This window comes from Piliocolobus tephrosceles, chromosome X (genome assembly GCF_002776525.5).
Source record: "Piliocolobus tephrosceles isolate RC106 chromosome X, ASM277652v3, whole genome shotgun sequence".
NCBI lineage: Eukaryota > Metazoa > Chordata > Mammalia > Primates > Cercopithecidae > Piliocolobus > Piliocolobus tephrosceles.
Genome location: NC_045455.1, coordinates 11093896 through 11117549, shown reverse-complemented (window position 1 = coordinate 11117549; position 23654 = coordinate 11093896). Strand labels below are relative to the sequence as shown.

Genomic DNA, 23654 nt, shown 5'->3' with positions numbered 1-23654 from the left:
AGAGCCGTAACGAGCAATCAGAAACTTCATTGTAAGAGGGAAAAAAAAGATGTTTTTCAGAAATCCTGGAAGGTAAGGATCAGCAGATAGGAGGGGCCCATTTCGGTCTCGTGCTTTGTTACTGGCTACAAAGGCGACGGAATGGCCAACAACCCACTTCCTGTTGACTGAAACTATTGCCTGTCTCCACCCTATCGCTCCCCCTCACCGCCTCACCCCCATCAAAGGGGCATAACAACTCAGGGGAACCCAAAGCCTACACCCCTTAACCTGCCACCTTCCAAGATCATGTCCGGAGCTTTCGCCGACACCGCAGGCGCCTTAGCAGCTAACGTGCGTGCGCCGGCTCCCTTGCCTCGGGTCAGCACCCCGGGTCTGGGGCCCCTGCAGCAGCCGCACCAAAAAGTTTCATCCACAACCTTAAGTTTGGAAACTATCGTTTGCCCAGCGAAGGGCTCCCACTATTCCTGGCTGGCGGTCTCCTTGCCCGTTTCTCGGGGAGTGTTTCGGTCCGGGACACCAGGACTCTTTGCTTAGAGGTCTGCTGTTGCCTAAAAACCCCAAGCGCGAGCCTCTTTAGGACTCCAGGTTCGAGATCCGAACCCTCCAGTAATGTCCTCAGACTCCGCCCCCTTCACTGCAGCCCGTGCAATACTCGGGCCTAGCTCCTGAGAGCGGCGCCGTTGGCTTACGTAGTAGTACATGATTGGCCGCCGCTCCTTGGCAGGTCGGGATTGGTGGGAGACGGGCCGACCCCGCCCCTCGCCCCCGCCTCCGGCCCGAGGCCGCACGGGTGTCCTCGCGCTGCTAGTCCGCGCGCAGCCTGGCAGTTTGCCGCTTCCTCGTCCTCCATCCTGCGTCCATGGCCACCGCTGCGACTGAGGAGCCCTTCCCTTTTCACGGTCTCCTGCCGAAGAAGGAGACCGGAGCCGCCTCCTTCCTCTGCCGCTACCCGGAGTATGACGGACGGGGGGTACTCATCGCCGTCCTGGACACGGGGGTGGACCCGGGGGCTCCGGGCATGCAGGTGAGGCAGCCCCGAGGGCCCGGGCGCGGGGGCGCGGGCGGCCGGGGACGCAGGTGGGGACACAGCTTCGGAGCCCGGCATGCCAAAGCCCCGCTCTGCGGCCGAGTCCGGGCCTGGGTGGGCAGAGGTCAGAGCCGGGCGATGGAGGGACCGGCGCCCGCCAAGGGGACTCAACGGCGCACCGTGCCAGGGTCGCTGGGCGGGCGAGGGCCCGGACCCCAATTTGGGCCGTGTTCCCGGCCCAACAAAAGCAGCGTGCCCAGCGCGACTGGCTGGGGGGAGTCTGGGTCCGCCTTTGACCCCAGGGACGCCCCTTCCTTCTCGCTTCGGCGCTGCCAGGCCGGACCCCCAGAGTCTTCTTCCCTCCACGCCGCCTTCCTCTGCAGACCCCTCGTGCCTCGGACACTGGTCCCTGCCTGACGTTTTTAAAGAGAATTTTACATCTTTTATCATTGGGGTGGGGTGGGGACACCAGATAGGCAAGTGACATATGAGAACTTAATGTTTAGGGATCGGGAGCTTTGGTTTGGGGAAGAATAGTTTGTCTTTAAGCACGAAAGCTGGGTTTCCAGAAGATAACCCAGTCCGCTTCCGGAATTGTTTCCTGTGGCAGTTTTGTGTATTCTATTTTTAAACGATCCTCTGCAGCGTATTTGCTTAGGGTCATTGAATTTTGTGGCTTAGTCTTCGTTTACATAAGGAGAATTCAGTTAGGTTTGGTTTTGGTGAGCCTCTCAGACCTTATGAAATTTTGCGACTCTTTTTTTTTTTTTAAACCTGAAAGCATAAGACGGTTTTTAAAAAAAATTACTTAGTTTTGCCTTAGGCAACTTTAAAATCTGTAAATTCAGGGTGTCATACCAGAAGGTAGTTTTTTTTTTTTTTAAATGTGTTGTCTCTCGTTGAAAGCATTCTGTTTAAAGTCCGTAAAGTTTAACTTTTGTACATTTAGCCCTTTGCTGAAATCCAGTAATAAATTTCACTATTGTTCAAGATCCATCTCCCAGCATCCCTGACTAATCCTACTGTATGCTGATCTCTCGTTGATCAGCCTCAGGCTATCTTACCCTCCTTTCTACACTAAACACTCATCCTCCTCCCCACAATATCGCTTCCCTTCTGGATCCTTTATGGTGCTTTCTAATTATTGAGGTAGCATTTTGGAAGTAACTAGGGGGAGTCTGGCTGAATCTGCTTAGAAACCCCTGGGAATCTTGATTCCTGGTGTGTGTTCTTCAGCACCACTCTGGAGTACTGCACACCTTTGACGAATCAGAAGAGGAGCAGGTACTGAATTCCCTTCCAGTAACTGGCGTTGTATAGTTGTCATTGTATTAATAGCTTAAAGACTTAAAACAATGACAGCGATCAACTCACTGAGGCTTTATTACAAAGTAGTAATGCTTTCCATTCTGCTGTGGAGTGTGTTTACTTTTTATAGCATGAGTGGGAGGAAAACAGCTGGGATAAGTGGTTCACCGGTTCTTTTGTCAGGATAATAAGAGGGTCAGAAAAGGTTGGAGAAGTGCTGCTTGGTAGAATTTGTTGGTAGAATTTCCAGATCTGTTTCTCACATTCTTGTGTTTCTCTCTCTAAAGTAACAATAATTTTCACCCCACAGCGTTGTTGTGAAAATTGGTTATAAGAGGACTAATTACATGTGACTTTTTTAAATGCTCAAGAAAAATATTAAACTATTTTCGCAATATTTATTTTATTCTTTTTTTATATGTAATTTCAACTTTTATTTTAGATTCAGAAGGTAGAAGTGCAGGTTTGTTACATGGGGATATTGCCTGATGTTGAGGTTTGGGGTGTGATTGATCCTGTCACCCAGGTAGTGAGCATAGTACCCAGTAGGTAGTGTTTCAGCCTTATCTCCTCCCCTTCCCTTTGGGATCCCCAGTATCTGTTGTTCCCATCTTTGTGTCCATGTGTACCCAGTGTTTAGCTCCCAGCATAAGTGAATAGAAGTTTATGCTGGATCTTTCATCACCAACTATTTGGAGGGTAAATATATGTTAGATATTTGCATGTAATAAATATTCAGATAATAAAATACTGAAATCAAATGAAAGCATAACTCTTCTCTTTTAACAACCTTGACTCAGATATTTACCTAAACATAGCCAGTTAAAAGAAATTGGGTAAGGTGGCTTACAAACAGGAGGATTTTTTTTTCCTGTACCTTTAACAGATTTATTTTGTAGATATATGTGTACAGATTAGAGGATGGAGAGAAATAAAAAAGGAAGGAAAGAATGAAATAGGAGGAGGATGAGGCTGAACAGGCCGTTTGGAAAGCCAGGTGGGGTCTGAGTAAAGGACTAGGGAGAGGCAAACTGAAAACTTGGAAGAACACAGTGAGTTGTCTCAGTCTTTGGTGACTTCCTTGGTCCCAGTTCTTTTGTGACAGCTCTGTGGGCATGATAAAGTGGAGGATGGGTGACATGAGAAGAGTAGTAATTACATAACTGATTTCATATTTCCTCAGCAGGTATACAGGCACCTACTAGGTGGCTAAGTTTGTGTTAAATGATGTAGTCTTGCAAACTGTCGCTGTTACAGAGATTGACAGGGGTTATTGGGGGGATGGGGCGGGGATTGGTGGGGAGCACTGGCCAGTAAGAGCTGGGCTGGTCAGGTTTCACAGACCAGATGGAACTTGGACTAGTCCAGAATATATATACACAGTAGCCAGAAGGTCTTCCCTCCACCAGTCTTGTTTCTCTTTGATACATCCTTCACATTTCTAGAGTTATATTCCTTAAAAAAACAAAAAAAACTTGTATTATACCCTCATTTAAAACAAAGCCATTTTGGAATCTCAATTGCTTTTGGGTAAAAATAAAAAAATAATTGAATGGTATATATATGAGGCCGTTTGCCATCCAACTCTGCCCTCTTCATGTAGCCTCAGTTGTCATCATTTCTTATGTCCACAGCCCCTTCATCCCACCTTTCATCATTTGCCTCTCCTTGAACGTTTCACTCTTTCACTTACCCAGATGTTTCAGGTCTTTTTGCCAATACATGCCTTTGCATGTGGCATTTCATCTTCCGTCAGACTTCTACCATCCATCATCTGTAAACTCCTGCTTCATCCTTTAAGATCCAGGCGGGTCTTGACACTGTTATGTTTTGGGAAATCAACTGATTTAATTCTGTGCCCACCCCACCTCATATTTATGTGTGTGTTTGCCATTGTGTTAGGGCCTGCAGCTTCAGAGGTGAGTAAGGCCCACTCCCTCCTAAGAGTTATTTAGGCTTTTTGTCCCTTTGTTCTTATAGCAATTTGCTCAGATCCCCTTAATAGCACCTGAAATACTTATTTTAGTATTTCTGTTTAGATAACTTTTTCCTGGTTAACTTAAAAATCTTCGAAACCATGTATCAAAATTGTATGAAATGTGCTTGTAATGTTAGATGTTTTTGTTGAATGGAAAAAATATGTGTGCATAATGAAGGAATATAATTTCCTCATGGAGGGAAAAAAAAAGGTTTGAGGAGGTTACAATTAGTTTCATAAAAATCTATTTTTACATTCACTAAAATCTTTATTACCTCTCTTTCAGTTAGCTTTCCCTCATTCCCCCCAAGCTGGGTTTTGTGTTCTTACATGTTTTTATATGCTTTCATAGATAGTGTCCTAACCTCTTTTATTTTATTATTATTATTATTTTTCCCTCAAAGACCCGGTCTCACTCTGTCACCCAGACTGGAGTACAGTGGCACAGTGGCAGGATCACCGCTCGTTTCAGCCTCAAACTCCTGGGTTCAAGCAGTCCTCCTGCCTCAGCCTCTGCAGTAGCTGGGACAATAAGCATGTGCCACCACACCCAGCTAATTGTTTTATTTTTTTGTAGAGACAGGGTCTCACTGTGTTACCCAGACTGGCCTGACCCCTATTTATTGTCCTGTTTTGTAATCATCTCTCTACTTACTTTTCTTTCCAACTGACAGTAACCTTTCTGAAAGCAAAGATTGTCTTATTTATGTTAAGCATTATATTCTCAGAATAAAAGTCACTGGTTAATATTTATTAAATCTTTATTTGCTTAAAAGAATATTTTCAGTATCTTTCCTGAAATTTTAAGTAAATTCATTAGCTTTGTGTTGTTTATGGTAGATGACAAACTTCCCGAGGTTTGTTCTGGCCCTCTCTGCAAGCACCCCACCTTTTGTTCTGGTCCTCTCCGCACATGTTTGGCAAATCTTCCAACCTTCACTAACTCCTCTACCTTAATGGTTGCAGTGGAGACATACACTAAGATTCTTGACATTTTGGGAAAAGCTTTGGGCGATTTCTGTTTCATCCAGCCAACATAGCCCAGTAAGCATTTCCCAGTCTTCCACCAGGACCCAGGATTTAGTACTGAAGCTCTACCCATACTAACTGCCCATGCTTGCAGTCCCTCTTTCTCATGTGAAGCCTCCCCATTCTCAGAGATGAGGGATATAGTTCCATTGTTAGCAGTTCACCTTCCTCCTTTACTTTACTTCTCTGAAAACAAAATGGCAAAATCCTCAGGGGATTTGCCTTTTTAAAACCCTCTCTGACCCTACATTTCTGTTTTTGTCTTTTTATTTCTAGTGAAGTGGTTTTCTTTATCTAATGTTAAAGTAAGAAATTCATGGAGAGAATAATTGCATGTATAATAATTTGTAATGAAAATTTGTGTGTGTGGGAGAGAGATCCTTGTAAGCGTGTGGAAATAGGTGACAAATAAGCCATTAAATCCCAATAGACTTTTTTCCTTGGCTCATATATTGATAATGAGGTTTCTAATGAGAGGGATCTGTCTGACCTGTTAGTGCTGTCTTGTTATTCTTGATCTCAAGTCACTCAGGTTTGCTTATTGAGGTGAAGATGGGTGATTTGGGTTCTTAGTCCTACTGTATATCTTTCAAATTTCGTATTTATTTGGGGTACATTTTTAAATAGGTTATTTTCTTATACGATTAGTATATGACCTAGCTAGTTTTAATTTTATAGAGTAGTATCAGCTTTGTTTCCATTTTTATTTTGGTAGATTTTCTTTCATTTTTCTTTTTTTTAATTATACTTTTGAGACACATAGCCAACTCTTCAGAATCAGTATCTAAGTTTTATAGTTGTATCAGGGTTTGGTAGGATTCCCACAGTGATTTTTTTTTGAATTATGACTTTGAGCTTTCTGAGTTATTAGAATTCTTGTTTGTTATGATTATAGAACAGTTCCCAAGAAGTAAACATCCAACTTGAAAATTACCATACATGAAAATAACAGCTCTGCCTGGGAGGCCTTTATGGCCCCTTCAGCTATCAGGCCCTCAGTTGTTCCATGGCAACAAGATTGAAATGAGATTTGGGGTCCACCAGCCACCCATTTGCTTTGTCTGGTAAAGGAAGAAAAAAAAAATGTGTGCCTTTGTTTTCTCCACATCGTGAATTTCTTTCTCCTTCTTTAGGATGTACCTTAATTACAGAGCTTGGAGGGTATCACAGAGGAAGTACTTGGTGTTGGTCAGAAAGACCTGGAGCAGTAGACATTAAACTTTTTCTTAAAGAGTGTGAATTACCAGGTGGAATTGGAGTCTGAAGACTGGGCTCGTCCACTTTACTGACAGTTTCTATGGTTTTTATGTTTCTGTTTCTTTCTTGAAGATGGTGTCTTTTTTTTTTTTTTTTTTTTTCAGTCTTTGTGTCTCTGTTTTCTGTCTGATTCCTACTGGTAACTCAGTACGTATTCCCGAATACAACATATTTCCTTTGGAAAGCTAGCCAAGAAAGAGCCCAGAAATTATTTTTCCCACAAAAATGTGTGAAAATATATACTGTTACTTGTAGCAATCATGTTATGGCTCAAAAGAAAATTTGTGGACTGGCAAGAAATCAAACCTTTGAAAATCAGTCTTAGTGCTGAGTAACTTGTGTCTTGTAATTCAGTAATTAAATATTCATTGAATGCCTGACAAGCACTGCTAGGTAGTGGGTATATGTTGGTGAATAAAGTAGACATGGCTCTTGCCCTCATGGAGCTTTCTATTCTAATAGGGGGAACAGATGAAGATGACCTACCTGTATGATTAGAAATGGAATTATGTTCTGTAAAGGAAATGAGGTACAATGAGAAAGAATAATCAAGTTCAGGACGGCAGCTACCTGAAGGAGGTCATTGAGGAGGCCTTTCTGCAGGAGGGAATTTAATAGAAAACTGAGAGAAGATGGAGCCCTGTGGAATGGCTGAAGAGATAAAGTATTCTAGGCAGAAGGAACCTGTTTAAAAAGTCATGAGGCAGGAACAAGTTTGGCATGTTTCAGGAATGGAAAGGAGGTTGGTGCGGTTAGACTCCTGAATAACGGGTTGGCAGGGATCAGATGCTGCGAGGCTTTTTATGCAAGTATTCTGAGGGCTCCGTGAATACATCAATGGGCTTAAAGGAGAGGACCGATAAATTACAGCTAGTTTTAATACAGGTTGAGTATCACAAATTCGAAAGGCTCCAATGAACATGTCCTTTGAGCTTCATGTTGATGATTTTGGAGCCTTTGGAATTTTCAGGTTAGGATCTCAGCCTGTGTTACTTTTGGTGGGGCCAAGAGTGGAAACTGAGGGACCGCTTAGGGGGTGATTCACCTCATGGAGGCAAGAGATGGTGGTGGTTTGGAGTGTTAGGATAGTGGTCGTGAAAATGAGATGGATTTGAGCTATCCTCTAGACAAAGAATTAACAGGATTTCCTGTTAGCTTCACTGTGAGGAGTCAACTGAAGTAAAGAATCAGAGGAGGATTGGTAAATTTCTGGGGTGAACAGCTGGGTGTGGGGATTCCTGGGATGGCAAAGCCTGGAGAAAATCAGGTGGCGGGGGGCATGTTAAGCTTGAACTTCGTTGTGTTTGAGGTGCTAGTGTGGCATCCAATAATGGTGCCATTTATGGCACCATTATTACTAAACATTTTTTCCCCCTAAAGCTCTGTACTTGTCCAACCCACAGCTCACCATCTTCAGATCTTTTCTCAAATGTTACCATCTCAGCAAGATCTTCCTTGACCAGTCAAACTTACATTGAAAACCCCACATCACCCATCTCCCTTCGCTGCTTAATTTTTCTGTGTGGTTAATTCTCACCACCTAACATGTTCTTTTTATTTTTTTCCCTAATACCCAGTGTGATAGCACATCTGACATGTTCTTTATTTTACTTTGTAATTAACTGAACTAACTGCTTCCTCACTGTAAGGTCATCAGAGATTTTTGCGTATGGATCACTGCCATATCCCCAGCACCTACAACAGGGTGTCGCCTATAGTACATGCTCAGTAAATATTTGTTAACTGAATATATGAAACCACTTGAAGGATTCTGTAGTGTTTCCACGATTAAATTTTCTTATTAGTATTTGTCCAGGCTTTTGGCTTAAAACAATTCAGTTCTCCTTTTTAAGTGAATGCAGATTTTGTATATATACACACATATATATGTGTGGGTTTGCATTGTTTTCTTTAGGAATAAAAACCTAAAATCTACCATTCATATTTTAATTTTCTTAATCTTCAGGTTACAACTGATGGAAAACCAAAAATCGTTGATATCATTGATACAACAGGAAGTGGCGATGTGAATACTGCTACGGAAGTAGAGCCGAAGGATGGTGAAATTGTTGGCCTTTCAGGAAGAGTGCTCAAGGTCAGAGCTTTTGTCTTCTTTTTGAATTTTTTTTTTTACTCTTGCCTCAAAGCATCTAATGTTTTTACCTTACATTTAGTGATGGGGTATTAGTTATCCGTTGCCACATAACAGATTACCTCAAAACCTCCTGGTTTAAAATGACAAATATTTATTACCTTGGAGTTTCTGTGAGTGAAGAATCTGGGTGTGGCTTAACGGGGTTCCTATAGTTCGGAATCGCCTTGGAGGTTGCAAACGGCTAGCCATGGCTGTGACTTCAGCTGAAGGCTCAGCTTGGGAGAGGAGGGGGAAGTTTGTTTCCATGCCTGGAGGGTCACTGGCAGGCCTTATCTTCTTGCCACTGGGCCTCTCCACAGTGCTGCAATACCTGGCAGCACCTTCCCTGGGGGAGTGAACCGAGAGAGTCCCCACAATGAAAGCCACAGACTTTTTGTAAAAGTGATCTTGGAAGGGACCACCCGTCACTTGACTATATTCAGCTCACTGGAAGTGAGTTGATAAATCCAGCACACACTTAAGGGGAAGGGGTTTCACAAGAAGTGAATCATTGGGGCTGCCTTAGAAGAAGCCATTATTTTGTTGTTTGATGGGGTGCTTAGAATTGGGCTGTATTTTTCAATGAGGTTGCCATATTTTGTTTTGAATACAAAGGTGGAGAAAGTAACCACATCATAGCTTTGCCTTCATCTTTTATTGTCCCTTCATAGTATTCCCAGTGAACTTGAAGAAATACTTAGGCTATAGTAGCTGTTAACTTAAATGGCTGGCTTTGTCTTTTTTGTTTTTTTTTTTAAACTTCTTTTTTTCGAGACGGAGTCTTGCTGTGTTGCTCAGGCTAGAGTGCAGTGGTTCTATCTTGGCCCACTGCCACCTCCACCTCCCAGGTTCAAGCAGTTCTCCTGCCTCAACCTCCCAGGTAGCTGGGATTACACCACGTCCAGCTAATTTTTGTATTATTAGTAGAGACAGGGTTTCCTTGACCAGTCAAACTTACATTGAAAACCCCACATCACCCATCTCCCTTCCCTGCTTAATTTTTCTGTGTGGTTAATTCTCACCATCTGACATGTTCTTTTTATTTTTTTCCCTAATACCCAGTGTGATAGCACATCTGACATGTTCTTTATTTTACTTTGTAATTAACTGAACTAACTGCCATTCTGGGCAGGCTGGTCTCGAATTCTTGACCTTGTGATCCGCCTGCCTCAGCCTCTGGAAGTGCTGGGGTTACAGGCGTGAGCCATGACCTACCAGCTTTGTCTTATTCTATGTCCTTGGTAGAAAGGCCTGGGTAAGCTAAACATGAAAAATAAGTATAAAGCAACCACAAAGCAGCTCATGAGCTAAGGAGCATGAAGGATGGCAAGAATTTGTGATCCTGTACTCTATCATTTAAAGCAATAAGCAGAATTAGTTTGGAATATAAAATTATGATTATTTAGTCAGCTTTTCCCACCTTTTACAATCTCTCTGAATTGTACTTAGGCCTTGTCTTTCAAATAAGCTTTTTGTGGCAGCATATTGGTTGTCTGTGCCGTGTAATAAAGTACCATAGACTTAGCAGCCTAAAACCTTGTGTATTTCTATATTTATTATATCCCTGATTCCATGGGGTAGAAGTCCAGTTATGAACTGATTATGTGTGTCCCTACCCGCTGCCAAAATTCATACATTGAAGCCCTATCCCTCAGTGTGATGGTATTTGGCGGCTGGGCGTTTGGGAGGTATTTAGGGTTAGATGAGGTTATGAGTATGTGTCCCCTCAGGATAGGATTAGTACCCTTGTAAGAAGAGACACCAGGGAGCTCTCTCTAGAGCAGGCTCTTTCTAGGGCATATGAGGACACAGCAAGAAGGTGGCCTCTGTAAGCCAGGAAGAGGGCTTTCACCTGCGCTCAACCATGCTGGCACCCTGATGCTGAGCTTCCAGCTGCTAGAACTATGAAAAAATAAGTTTCAATTGTCAGAGTCATCCAGTTTATGTTGCGGGTTGAGAATCCCTTATCTGAAATGCTTGGGACCAGAAGTGTTTTAGGTTTCAGATTTTGGAATATTTGCATTGTATATACCAGTTGGGCCTCCCTAATCCAAAATCCGAAATGCTGCAAAATCCAGAACTTTCTGAGTGCCAGCGTGACACTCAAATGGAGCATTTCAGATTTTCGGATTACAAATGCTCAGCCATCTGAATTACTCTAGAGTTTGGCCCATCTTCCACCAAGTCAACCTTGTTATTAGAATATGTTTCAAAGGGAAACTTGGGATTCTTGTGAGTTATGGCACTCTGGGAAACTAGAGAGAATTCCCAGTAAGTCCTGCAGGCTTAGAGCCATATAAAATTATTACTCGATTATTCATTCATTCATTCATTCATTTATTCATTTATTTATTTATTTATTTATTTATATTAATTTTGAGATGGAGTCTTACTCTGTCGCCCAGGCTGAATACAGTGGTGCAATCTTGGCTCACCTCAACCTCTGCTTCCTGTATTCAAGTGGTTCTTCTGCCTCAGCCTCCCGAGTAGCTGGGATTACAGGCATGCACCACGACCCTTGGCCAGTTTTTTTTTTTTTTTTTTTTGTATTTTTGGTGGAGATGGAGTTTTGCCATGTTGGCCAGGCTGGTCTCAAACTCCTGACCTCAAGTGATCCACCTGCCTCAGCCTCCCAAAGTGCTGGTATTTTATAGGCATGAGCCACCATGCCTGGCCTCATTTGTTTTTAAATAGCTGTAGTAATCCCTGCTTTAGGTGAACCACATGAACTAATAATATCACTAGTGTTCAAAGGTAGAATTATACATGTATCATATATTGATATCAAAGTCAAAAAAGTTATAAGGTTTGTCTTTTCTCAGCTTGGCGACGTATTTCTTTAGCTCTACTATTAAGTATTCTCAGCCCTTCATTGTGGGTTTTTAAACTTAATTTTTAATTGTGTTCAGTATGTCTTAATAGTTTAAAAAGACAAATATTTTTACAAGGCTTCTGACAAAAAGAGTTAAATCCCCGTAACACCTCTCCACTACTGTTTTCTACTTCAACAGTGCATTGATACATTACATTCTCTTCAGTTTAAAATAACTTGCTAATAGTTTTTATTTCTTGATTGTTTTTTTTCTAGTCTTAGTCTTTATTTGTAGAATTAATATGTGGAAGAAAAGAGTTTAATTCTGAGGTCCTTTATTTTCAAGAAATTTTTTTGCATTTTCTCATAGGTAACTTCCTCTCCATTGTTTTGCTGTTTTTGGTTAATTGAACATTGGACCTCTTGACTTATCCTCCAGTTTTTAAATTCTTTTCCACCCTCCTTTTCTTCACTGCCTTGATCTTTTTCCTTCCCGGGAGATTTCCAGCATTTTCTCAACATTGTAATCCTTGTGTGAATTTTTTAAAATTTTGCCTATTTTTAATTGCAAAAGCCCCTTCATGTTCACTGGGAGCATATTTTTGTATCATGTATGCAACATTTTATCTCTGAGATAAAATTTTAATTTATTTCTATTTCATTGTTTCTTCCCTTTGCTTCGTCCTGTTCTCCTTTCTTAGTCTCCTATTCTGCTTTCTCTTCTTTCTCCCTTTTTCTTCACCCTCTCCTTCCTCCGTCTCTGCCTCCTCCTTTTCCTTGTTCTCTGCTTTTAACATTAGATATTTTGTTTAGGTGTCTAATCATCCCTGGCTGTCTTATTTTAGCAAGGCACAAGAAAAAGTGGTTGGAAGCTCCTCTGCTTGTGTGGGGTCTTTTGGTGGGTTTCACTATAGGGTAATGATAACATTTATGGGGACCCCCGTAATATCAGTATACACTATATTTTTTCCACTGGGATGTCCTGTTACCTTAAAGAAATCCTTAGCTCACTCATTTGGCCTCGGGTTTAGGGGAGGAATGAACAAGAAGTGTGGCCGTAGGTATTCAGGTAGCCACACCATGCAAGGGGTCTGGAGTGATGTCATGCAGACTCATTTTTATGTCTCATCCTTCTTGTATTAGTTCCTTTTCACACTGCTGTGAAGAACTAACTACCTGAGACTGGGGAATTTATGAAGAAAAGAGGTTTAGTTGACTCACAGTCCTACAGGCTTAATAGGAAGCATGACTTGGGAGTCCCAGGAAACCTGCAATCATGGTGGAAGGTGAAGGGGAAACAAGACGTATCTTCTCATCATGATTGAGCAGGAGAGAGAGCCAGCAAAGGGAGAAGTGACATGCATTTATTTATTTATTTATTTATTTATTTGTTTTGTTTTTTTGAGACAGAGTTTTGCTCTTGTTGCCCAGACTGGAGTGCAATGGCGTGATCTTGACTCACTGCAACCTCCGCCTCCCAGGTTCAAGCAATTCTCCTGCCTCAGCCTCCCGAGTAGCTGGGATTACAGGCGCCTGCCACCACGCCTGGCTAATTTTTGTATTTTTAGTAGAGACAGGGTTTCACCATGTTGGCCAAGCTGGTCTCAAACCCCTGACCTCAGGTGATCCACCTGCCTCAGCCTCCCAAAGTGCTGGGATTACAAGCATCAGCCACCGTGTGCCTGGCCCCCACGCATTTTTAAACCATTAGATCTCCTAAGAACTCATCACCGTAAGAACAGCGGGAGGAAACCCACCCCCATGATCCAGTCACCTCCCAGCACGTCCCTCCCCTGACACGAAGGGATTATAATTCCACATGAGATTTGGGTAGAGACACACAGCCAAGCCATATCACCTCTTCTTTGCTGTGTTGACAAAGTTGACGTATCAGTTTTTCTCCGGTTCGGCTATGGAGAGTTGCTTGGTTGGTGAAGTTTGGGCGGGATGTGAGATGGGGCAATGGGAGTGTTCTTACACAAATTTTCCACCAGTCTTCTTAGAACTGTATTCTCCATCCATCCATAAAGTGTACTCACACACATGTTCAGTTTAATTTTTTTCAGAGACGTGCGGGTGTTCAGATATTTTGCAGTAGTCAATGAAAGGAAAAATTATAAATCACTGGGATTCTACTTGCATCTCTGCAACTCTTTAGTACACAGTTTTTAGAAAGCAGCGCAATGAAGTCTTCAAGTTTCTTTGATGTAGTCATGCATTTATTTATTTATTTAAGATAGAGTCTCGCTCTGTCGTCCAGGCTGGAGGGCAGTGGGGTGATCTCAGCTCACTGCAACCTCCATCTCCTGGGTTCCAGCAATTTTCCTGCCTCAGCCTCCCAAGTAGCTGGGATTATAGGCACCCGCCACCAAGCCCGGCTAATTTTTTGTATTTTTAGTAGAGATGGGATTTCACCATGTCGGCCAGGCTGGTCTCAAACTCCTGACGTCAGGTGATCTACCCGCTTTGACCTCCCAAAGTGCTGGGATTACAGACGTAAGCCTTCGCACCTAGCCATCATGCTTTGAAATGAATTAAATGTTTATAGTCTGTCTTTTTCACATAGCCCGTAAACTGCTAACAGACTTTTTATTTTTCTGTCAGTTTAAGATAACTGTTACTTGCTTTCAACACTTCAGTAGCCTCATTCTCTAAGAATGACATTCCTAGGCCCCCTTGAGAAACCAGTGGTAAGCTACTTATGGCCTACGGTATTCCCATGAGCAGATGAAAGTACGAAAGGGGAATATAACTTTAAAACCTCTTACTGTAAAATATACATACATAAAGTACATAAAACACATCTATATAGTTTTATGAATAGTGTAGCTAACACCATTGTACCCACCCAGATCAAGAAAAAGAGTATTGCCGTATATCAGAAACTTCCTGCATCCTCCTACATCACAGCCTATTTCAACTTCTGTGATAATCATCCCTTTGCTTTTTTGTGTGTAGTTTTACCACATCTGTGTGGCTACATAAAATATATTGTTCAGTTTTGAACTTTACATGAACAGTCTCATTTCATTCATAAAATTTCATCATACATCATTTTTCCCTTGGTGTTGTGTGATTTCAGTTTCGTAAGACTTGCCCATGCTGTCACGGGCAGCAATGATTTATCAGTTTCATTGCTGTGCAGTATGCCATGATTTGTACCTACTACATTCTATCCATTCTGCTGTAATGTGTGTGTATCCTGTGCCATGTGTGTGGATGTCTCCGGGATGTGTTCTTAGGAGTAGAATTGCTGAATCATGGAGATATGTCACTAGGTCATGCCAAACAGTTTTTCCAACTGTGTGTTTTTTAATTGGACAGAACATCTCCTTGACCAAGTGTTTGTATTAAAAGACATTTCCAGGCCGGACGCAGTGGCTAACGCCTGTAATCCCAGCACTTTGGGAGGCCAAAGCAGGTGGATCACCTGAGGTCGGCAGTTCGAGACCAGCCAGCCCAACATGGTGAAACCCCCTCTCTACTAAAAAATACAAAAATTAGCCAGGCATGGTGGTGCGTGCCTGTAATCCCAGCTACTAGGGAGGCTGAGACAGGAGAATCACTTGAGCCTGGGAGGCAGAGGCCAACATGTTGCAGTGAGCCAACATGGCGCCACTGCACACCAGCCTGAGCGACAGAGCAAGACTCCTTCTCAAAAAAATTACAAAAAGACATTTCCACTAGCAGTGTATAACAAGTATTTTCTGACCCCGTGATCATAGAGATATTCTCCTATATTTCTAAGAAGTTTCACAGCTTTTCTCTTGTTTGTTCTAGAATTCACCTGGAATTGATTTTATATGCTAATTTTGAAGAGTTCTGTTTCATTTTTTCTGTAAGAAGACCCAGTTGTCCCAGCACCATGTATTCCACAATTTTCACTCTAATTTTTAGTGCCTTCTTTTCACTTGGCACCCTTCAAAATGTGGTGAGCTTCTAAAGTCTCTTTCATATTCTCTTTGTCCCTTTGTTTTTGGATGCTTCCTCCACTTCCTTTATTCTAATTTTAGTAGCATTTTGGAATTTTTTTCATTTTACCACATTTAACTGGAAGTCATTTTAAAAATCAACACTTAGTCTTAAATGTTTTTGGGTTTTTTTGTTTTTGTTTTTGTTTTTTTAAATAAATAAAGATAAATCCAGGCATATTGAATGACTTGGCCAGATTCAGCATGGTACTTAGATGCAGTGACAGCCAAAGGAAACAGTGTGCATGTGCCCTGGCCTGTGTGATGAGGCTGGCAAGACTGAAATCATTTGGAAGCAAAAAAAGCTTCTAAGAGGACTTCACCACACGTTACCCCAACACTCAGGTGACACTTGGCCCATTAAGAAAAATGTTCGATTTGTTAGGCATCCTCTCTTTAAGAGAGTCAGAGAAATGAGGTGTAATTGGTAATTAAAAAGATTACTTGTATCATATGAAAATCAGTCTTAATACATTGTAGTTACTGTGTAATTAGAACCATTTTTAAGATACCAACTTAAAATGGTGAAACGTAAAGATTTTGTTCTTAGAAATAAAAAATAACTATTTAGAATACTCAAATATGCAAAATAAAATTTCATAATGCCTCATAAAGTTAGCTTTACTCTTACTCGGCTAAAGTTAGATAGCCCTGATTATAACTTTTATATGATTTTTTTTGGTGTAATTTTTGTAACTAGTCTGCCTTCGTGGTAAGGAATAATACATAGTTGTGATTTGAGAAGTATCTGTTTCCATGAACCGTGCAGACTTGGATCTCATTTATATTTAAATATAAATTCTGTTGGATTTTTATTGTGTGATTATATATAACTTAATGCCTTTCTATTTTGCAGTTATTTTAATTAGTTACTTCATTTGATCTTTTGGCATTTCATGATTTTCTGTAATGTCTTTGTACAAAGAAGTTGCTTGCCGAGGGTTACAAAGCCATCTGTGTAGGGGACACTGGTGAATAAATACTCTGAATTTAAAAGCTAGTGACTACTTCCCATTTTGTTGTTGCAGTGCTTTACTGTTTTGACATGGGCTGTTGCAAAAACATTAAAGTTCAGAATTCCTATTCTCTAAAGTAGGTTAAGTTTTGAGTGAAAAGTGCTAGCTTGTATGCCAACATGTTTGAAATTACACATTCTCCAGACATCCAGTTGATTTGGAAGTGATTAATGGCACATAGGCCTTCAAAAGGTCACTACGTAGTATTAATAGCTCTTTGGAGCTCTGTGAATGATTGTTTTCCTCTATTTAGTTGTGAGGAAATTTCATCCAAAAGTTTTCTGCCTGGGAAGTAATTGGATGAAGGACATGGGGATGAGTTAAAGATACTGCACAAGTGAGGATTGATGAGGCTACCAGCTATGCGTGTTTCAGCCTTGTCATTTATACATATTTAAAAGCTGGTTTTGATGACCACAGTTCCATGATTGCAAAGAATATAAATACCCTACATTTTCTTGATTGATCATTCATGTTGGTTGATGCTCAGTTCACTTTGTTGTTCACAAGAATAAGGTAGAGATTTTCTTCCTTTTACAGATAAAGAAGTAGAAGCCTGTGGGTTCCTTCTAGTTAGTGATAGAGTTTGGATTCAGAGCCAGATTTATCTGACTCTAAATCCCATATCCTTTATACAGGATTTTTGATTTCCATGATAGAACTAGGTTCCAGTTTTCAACTTTCCTGTTGTTCGGGCAAGTGATTTGATTTCTCTGCTGCTTTGCTTTCTCTATTTGTAAACTAAGCATACTGTTTACATCGCTCTACTGAAAGTTTAAAGTGTTTTAAAATACTTTGAGATAGTTTAAAAGATTGTTACAAGATTTTAGTGGTTTATTGAGACAGTGTATGTTGAAAGCCCTTTTTACGAAATATTGTATAAATGAAAGGTATTATTCTAGTTGAATTATTTATGGATGAGAAAAAAGAAGTGATAAAGACAGTAAGTACTTAGAGTATTAAACACATTGTTGTCATACATGAGCATCCTTATCCAATTTAAGCTTGTTAGAGTAGAAGTAATATACTTTTTTGCTCAGTAGTGTATCATTGGAATTGGAAAGCATTTAGTGAATCAACAGGTTACCCTTTTTTATTTTTCTGTAGATTCCTGCAAGCTGGACAAATCCCTCAGGCAAATATCATATTGGCATAAAAAATGGCTATGACTTCTATCCTAAGGCTCTCAAGGAAAGGATACAGGTAATGTACAATCTGGTACCAATGACTTGTATTCTTCAGACTTGTCTTCTTCCTCAGATTTTATTCCTACTGAAGAAATATTTCATAAAATCTCATTAACTCTTAGTTTTTTGGGGGGTTGATGGCTTTCAAACAGTGACTGCTTAAAGATTCTGCTCAATGGAATGTCATCCATGTAAAGTCGTGATTGTTAATCTTGAGTACATGGATAAGCTTAGGGAATCTGTGAATACACTGAAATTATATTCAGATTTTTGTGTTTTTTTTTCTGGGAGATGGGATATAGTTTTCGCTGGATTTTTGAAGGACTTTTTTACTTGAAAAAGGCTAAAGACAGTGAATTCAAAGTCCAGACCACCTTTTCGTTTCTGTTCCTGTAGTTTCTGTGATAATGTCCCTCCCCTGTTCAGCCTTCTTGCTCCCACTTAGTCATCATTTAGTGTTAAGGTAAGTGTTAATCAGACCTAAAACTGCTGAAGTGTAAGAAGCACCAGTGTGCCGTTAGAAAAATAAGAGTGGTAAGCAGAATGATAAAGAGCCTGCTTTAAAACAGTTCAGTAAACTTTCTGTGATAATGGAAATGTTTGAAATGTTCAGTTTCTGCTCGAACCATTATGGTAGTCACTAGCCGTGTAGTTATTGAGAATTTGAAATCTGTCTAGTGTGACTGAGGAATTGAAATTTTATCTTATGTCATATTTTGAAATTTAAGTTTAAATAGTGTCATGTGGCTTAGTGACTACTGTATTGAGAATGCTGGTACAAGTAGCTAATACAAGTACCTAATACAAGTCTAGGGTTGCAGCTGTAAAATAAAGTATAATCTTGGGAGCCTGATGAATAAGATATGTGGGCCCTTGCCTCTGTAGTGTTATTTCCCCAAGGGCCTGTGAAGCATAAGAAGTTACTCAGATGACCTTATTTGTCAGTTTCTAATCATTCTGCAAAATAAACAAGAATAATGCATATAACTTTTATTGCATAATATGTTATTTTAAAATTTCGGGCTGGAATGCAGTGACATGATCACAGCTAATAACTGCCTCAACCTCCTGGGCAATCCTCCTGTGTAGTTGGGACTACAGGCACACACCACCACACCCATCTAATTTTTGTATTTTTTGTAGAGATGGGGTTTCACCATGTTGCCCAGGCTAGTCTGGAACTCCTGGGCTCAAGTAATCCACCTGCCTCATTCTCCCAAAGTGCTGGGACTACAGGTGTGAACCATTGCATGACCACATTTTATACAGTTTATTAAATTTAATCAGCTGTGTTGATAGGATATAATTTATATGCAAATATAGTGTTGTTAAAGTAAAGTGGACTGTTCCTTTAGCTGCATGGGGAGATACCATGAGTTAAAGACACTGGAGATAAGGTTAAAACCAATTTCAGTAATACAGAACCCTATCAAGTCAAAGAGGATGGAAAAAAAATAGAGAGGGAGGAAATTGAGGAAGCCTGCATTATCTGTCAAAGTGCAGCTGTAGTCTTAATCTAGTCGTCTCTAGGCTTATGGCATTTCCCAATTTTGTATGGGCCCAGAATACGACATTTTCTTCCTTTTAATGACTGGGAATTCAGTCAGTTTTCTGAGGTAGTACTAGGTATTCCTGGAGAAGAGAAGGTTTTAAATTGGGGAATATGACACATAACAGTACATCTGGATGACACATAACAGTACATCTGGATCTTGGTAAACTTCTCTTAAACTGTAGGTACAATGAATTGACTAACCAGTTTTTAATAAGTGATCCATGGCTTTATCCTCTTCATTAGACATGATTTTTTTTTTTTTTCTTTTTGAGACAGAGTCTCACTCTGTTGCCCAGGCTGGAGTGCAGTGGCTCAGTCTCAGCTGACTGCAGCCTTTGCCTCCTGAGTTCAAGCTATTCTCGTGCCTTAGCCTCCCAAGTAGCTGGGATTACAGGCACCTGCCACCCCACCCAGCTAATTTTTGTATTTTTAGTAAAGAGGAGGTTTCACCAAGTTGTCCAGGCTGGTCTCAAACTCCTGACCTCAGGGGATCCACCCACCTCAGCCTTCCAAATTGTTGGGATTACAGGCGTGAGCCACCACGCCCAGCCAGAAATGATTTTTTAAAACCTCTCTATGAGAATTGTGTAGCACCACAGCTATAACAACACAGTTCACATAAAAATGCCTGTCTAGGTTTACCTGAGCATTTGTCAGCCTAATTATGAGGCAGTTTTTCTCTCTTTGCAGAAAGAACGGAAGGAAAAGATCTGGGACCCTGTTCACAGAGTGGCCCTTGCAGAAGCCTGTAGAAAACAGGAAGAATTTGATGTTGCCAACAACGGCTCTTCTCAAGTTGGTGCTAGTCGATTTCATTTAAACATTACCCTAGAACCATATTCCCATAGAGTTTTTAGAGAACTAATAGACTGTTTTTCACAAGTTTTCTTTTTTCACAAATTTTCTTTTAAGTTGGTTAATTTTACTAATTTTTCCTTTATCCTCAAGTCAATGTACATACGTATGAATTTTTAAAACCTAACATATAATACATATAGGGTAAAAGTACAAAAATTGTGTTTAGTTATGAATTCTCCCATGAAAGTTGCACCTGGGAATTTCTCCTGTGCCCCTTCCTCGTCACTGCTCCCTTTCTCTTCCCAAAGACAATCACCACCTTGACTTCTGACACTGCAGATGATTTAGCCTATTTTGATTTGTGTAAAATGGAACCATATAGTATGTTTTTTGTTTTTTTTTTTGAGATGGAGTCTCGCTCTGTCCCAGGCTAGAGTGCGGTGGTGTGATCTTGGCTCATTGCAACCTCCGCCTTCCGGGTTCAAGCTATTCTCCTGCCTCAGCCTCCCAAGTAGCTGGAATTACAGACATGTGCTACCACACCCAACTAATTTTTTTTTTTTTTTTTTTTTTTTTTTTTTTTTTTTTTTTTTTTTTGCATTTTTAGTAGAGACAGGGTTTTACCATGTTGGCCAGGCTGGTCTTGAACTCCCGACCTCGTGATCTGCCCACCTTGCCCTCCCAAAGTGCTGGGATTACAGGCGTGAGCCACCGTGCCTGGCCTATGTATTCTGTAATTATATGTATTATTGTCACTTTTCTAAAAAGGGATTTCAAAATGCTTCATTTTTCAGTTAATATGTTAGACCTCATGGTCCTTGTTTCAAAACATGAGAGGGTATAGTCCTTGGTTCCCATATACTGATTTATGGAACTGATACTGATAAACTGATTATTTCTAAATCACCTGAATTATTTTAAAAGTAATTAAGATTTCTGGGCTGTATCCCCTGATAATTCTGATTTACTAAGTGGGATGAGAAATAGCATCGATATTTGTGGTAGGCTTTACATGATTGTGTTTTGCATGGGATTTAGTAATCATTGGCCAAGATAATTTGCTATCCTACTAGTTTCTGATGTGACAGCCTCAGATTATCATAAGGACGAATAACTTGCTCAGGATTGCACAGCTAAGTTTCTGAATTGAATCCGTATTTCTTCCCTCTAGGTTAATACTCACACCACACTATTTATAGAAGGCAGATTGATTTTAAGCAATATTAGGTGCTCTTGATCAAAGACTGCTACCTTTTTCAATAAATTGCCAAGTAGTAAATATTTTTAGTACTCTCTTATGACTACACAACACTCCCCTTGTATCATGAAAACATAGGCAATATGTAACTGAACCAGGAAGGCCATGTTCCAGTAAAGCTTCATTTACACAACTTTGTCACAGGCTAGATTTGGCCCATGCGCCATGATTTGTCAACCCCTGCTGGATCTTAATATAGTAACATAGTGAGTCTAGAGATATTATTCGTCTCAATATCGGTATTTATATGCCTTTCTATCTCCCAGCTTATGTCTGTTTAAACCAGTCATTTCCCTAATTATTTGAGTACCTAACTTATTTTTTATATATACTCCAGGTTAGAGAAATGTTTTAGAGAGGTAACACATGCTAGTGCCAGTTGTTGTCTAGTTTGTACATAATCGAATGTAAAGTACTTGGTTTTGTTAATGACCGCAGAGCTAAAATAAGGTTTCACTTACCCCCATTAAGTGTTTCTATTTAACATAGCAGTTTCTAAAAGAGATAAGATGATTCATGGGTTTTATTATTGATTTGGATTCTTAAGAAATAAATTTGAGATAGAAAAGATCCTGATATAAAAATCTGAAAGTCAATAGATAACCTATTTTGTAGCAGTTTTAGAGTTGCTTTTGGAAATGAGTTAGATGAGAAATATGTAACAAGCATATCTTGGCCAAAGGGAATCACCAACCTGTAGCACAATGTATTTCCCAAAGCAGGCCTAGTGAGTGAGTAAATGAGATTAAGTAACTGTTGTTTAGATCTTTACTGTATGAATGGATATCGGCTTCATTGAATTGAACGACAAGTTGCGTAGATAGAACAAAATTTTCTTACATTTTTTTCAGGGTAAAATAAATTTACTATTGATTAACATTGTATCTTTTGTTGTATGTTAATACAACTTTCAGAAGGACAGAATGTACTAATGTTAATCAGTTTTCCAATTGACTAGGCAAATAAACTCATCAAGGAGGAGCTTCAAAGTCAAGTGGAATTGCTGAATTCTTTCGAGAAGAAATACAGCGACCCTGGCCCTGTATATGACTGCTTGGTATGGCATGATGGCGAAGTCTGGAGGTAAACTTCATGTATTTTATAGATCTTCATTTACAAATGTTTTCTTATCTACTCTGAAAAACATTAAATGCTCAGAGCTGCACAGAATTTTGGTTTATTCGTGACAGTATCACTCACCAGAATCATTTGAGGGCCAAATCTGGGTCGTTTTGGACAAGCCCCTTGAACTTCTAGTTATGATTTTTGACACTAAACCTGAATTTTATCTGATTTAAATAAACCTATTTCATTAATAATTTATTAGTATGTTGACCATCTGTGTATTTGTAAATGTTTCCTCATTTGTTACTTGAGATAGTGGTACTTACAGGGCTTTGAGAAAACTAAATTTGATATTTCTAATTTGATGTTTCTAGATATAGTAAGCAATCAGTGTATGCTATTATTGCTGCTGCTGTTTCTATTACTAAAACTGATAATAATAATAATGTGATTTATACCAAGTTACCTATCATGTACGTTTTTCAGTTTCTTTTTTTTAGTGCCCTATATACTGCATATGTGCTTCTTGGAGTTGGTTAGTCTGCCTTCTTGAGTTACTATCTGCATGAAAACAGGAAGACATGTTAATACACATATTTAGCCGTATGTGTGCTTTATGATTTCTGCAAAATAAAAAACAGGGACTATTTCTTAAACTTGTAGTCAAGAATTACTTGTAGCCTGCGTCCCTGCTTATATGCAAAGAATTGCATCACAGGGTGGGGCAGATATAGATCATGCCATGACAGCTTCCTCACTGCTCTCACAATTGTTCACCTTCACAATGCACCCTTCTCCTCCCACGTGTGCAGGTACTAACTCATCTTTAATCAAGGGTGAATACAATGTTCAGGTGAATGAGAAATTTCTGCTCAATTTGGCGATGATGGTGTTAATAAAATAACTGCACATAACTCTTTCAATCTAGATGATATTAAATATTAATGCACTTTTATGTGTATTCACATATGTTGTTTTGATGTATGCATATGCATACACTTTTTGAAAAATTATTTTTTAGAGGCTTTATAAAGAATAATAAACCTTGATACATCCACCGTCTGGGGTAACATGATACAGTCACACTCAGTGATAAGCCTTAGGTGCGTTTTAGTGTGGGAAAGGAGGCAAGGTTAAATTCAAGGAAAATGCTAAATACAAAACAGTATATTTAGGAAAGTATATATGACAAAAGGACTTAGAGAAATACTAAAATACTAGCAGGGATTGAGTAGTGAGGCAGTAGGTGTTTTCAT

At 40.1% G+C, this 23654-nt stretch overlaps 1 protein-coding gene across 6 annotated transcripts in view; it reads left to right on the top strand.

Annotated features, from left to right (window-relative positions):
* The first annotated feature begins 760 nt into the window (after window positions 1-760).
* The window catches only part of TPP2 (tripeptidyl peptidase 2), an 89718-nt gene continuing 66824 nt past the window's right edge, over window positions 761-23654 (top strand). For all 6 annotated transcript variants that reach the window (XR_004228681.1, XR_002732815.1, XM_023218000.2 and 3 more), the window contains exons 1-5: window positions 761-1027; window positions 8569-8697; window positions 17643-17738; window positions 19968-20072; window positions 22292-22416. Coding sequence is in view for 4 of the 6 variants with exons in the window: in XM_023218000.2 (XP_023073768.1) it covers window positions 863-1027; window positions 8569-8697; window positions 17643-17738; window positions 19968-20072; window positions 22292-22416 (620 nt within the window). In the remaining 2 variants the exon portion in view is untranslated. The remainder of the gene's footprint in view (window positions 1028-8568; window positions 8698-17642; window positions 17739-19967; window positions 20073-22291; window positions 22417-23654) is intronic.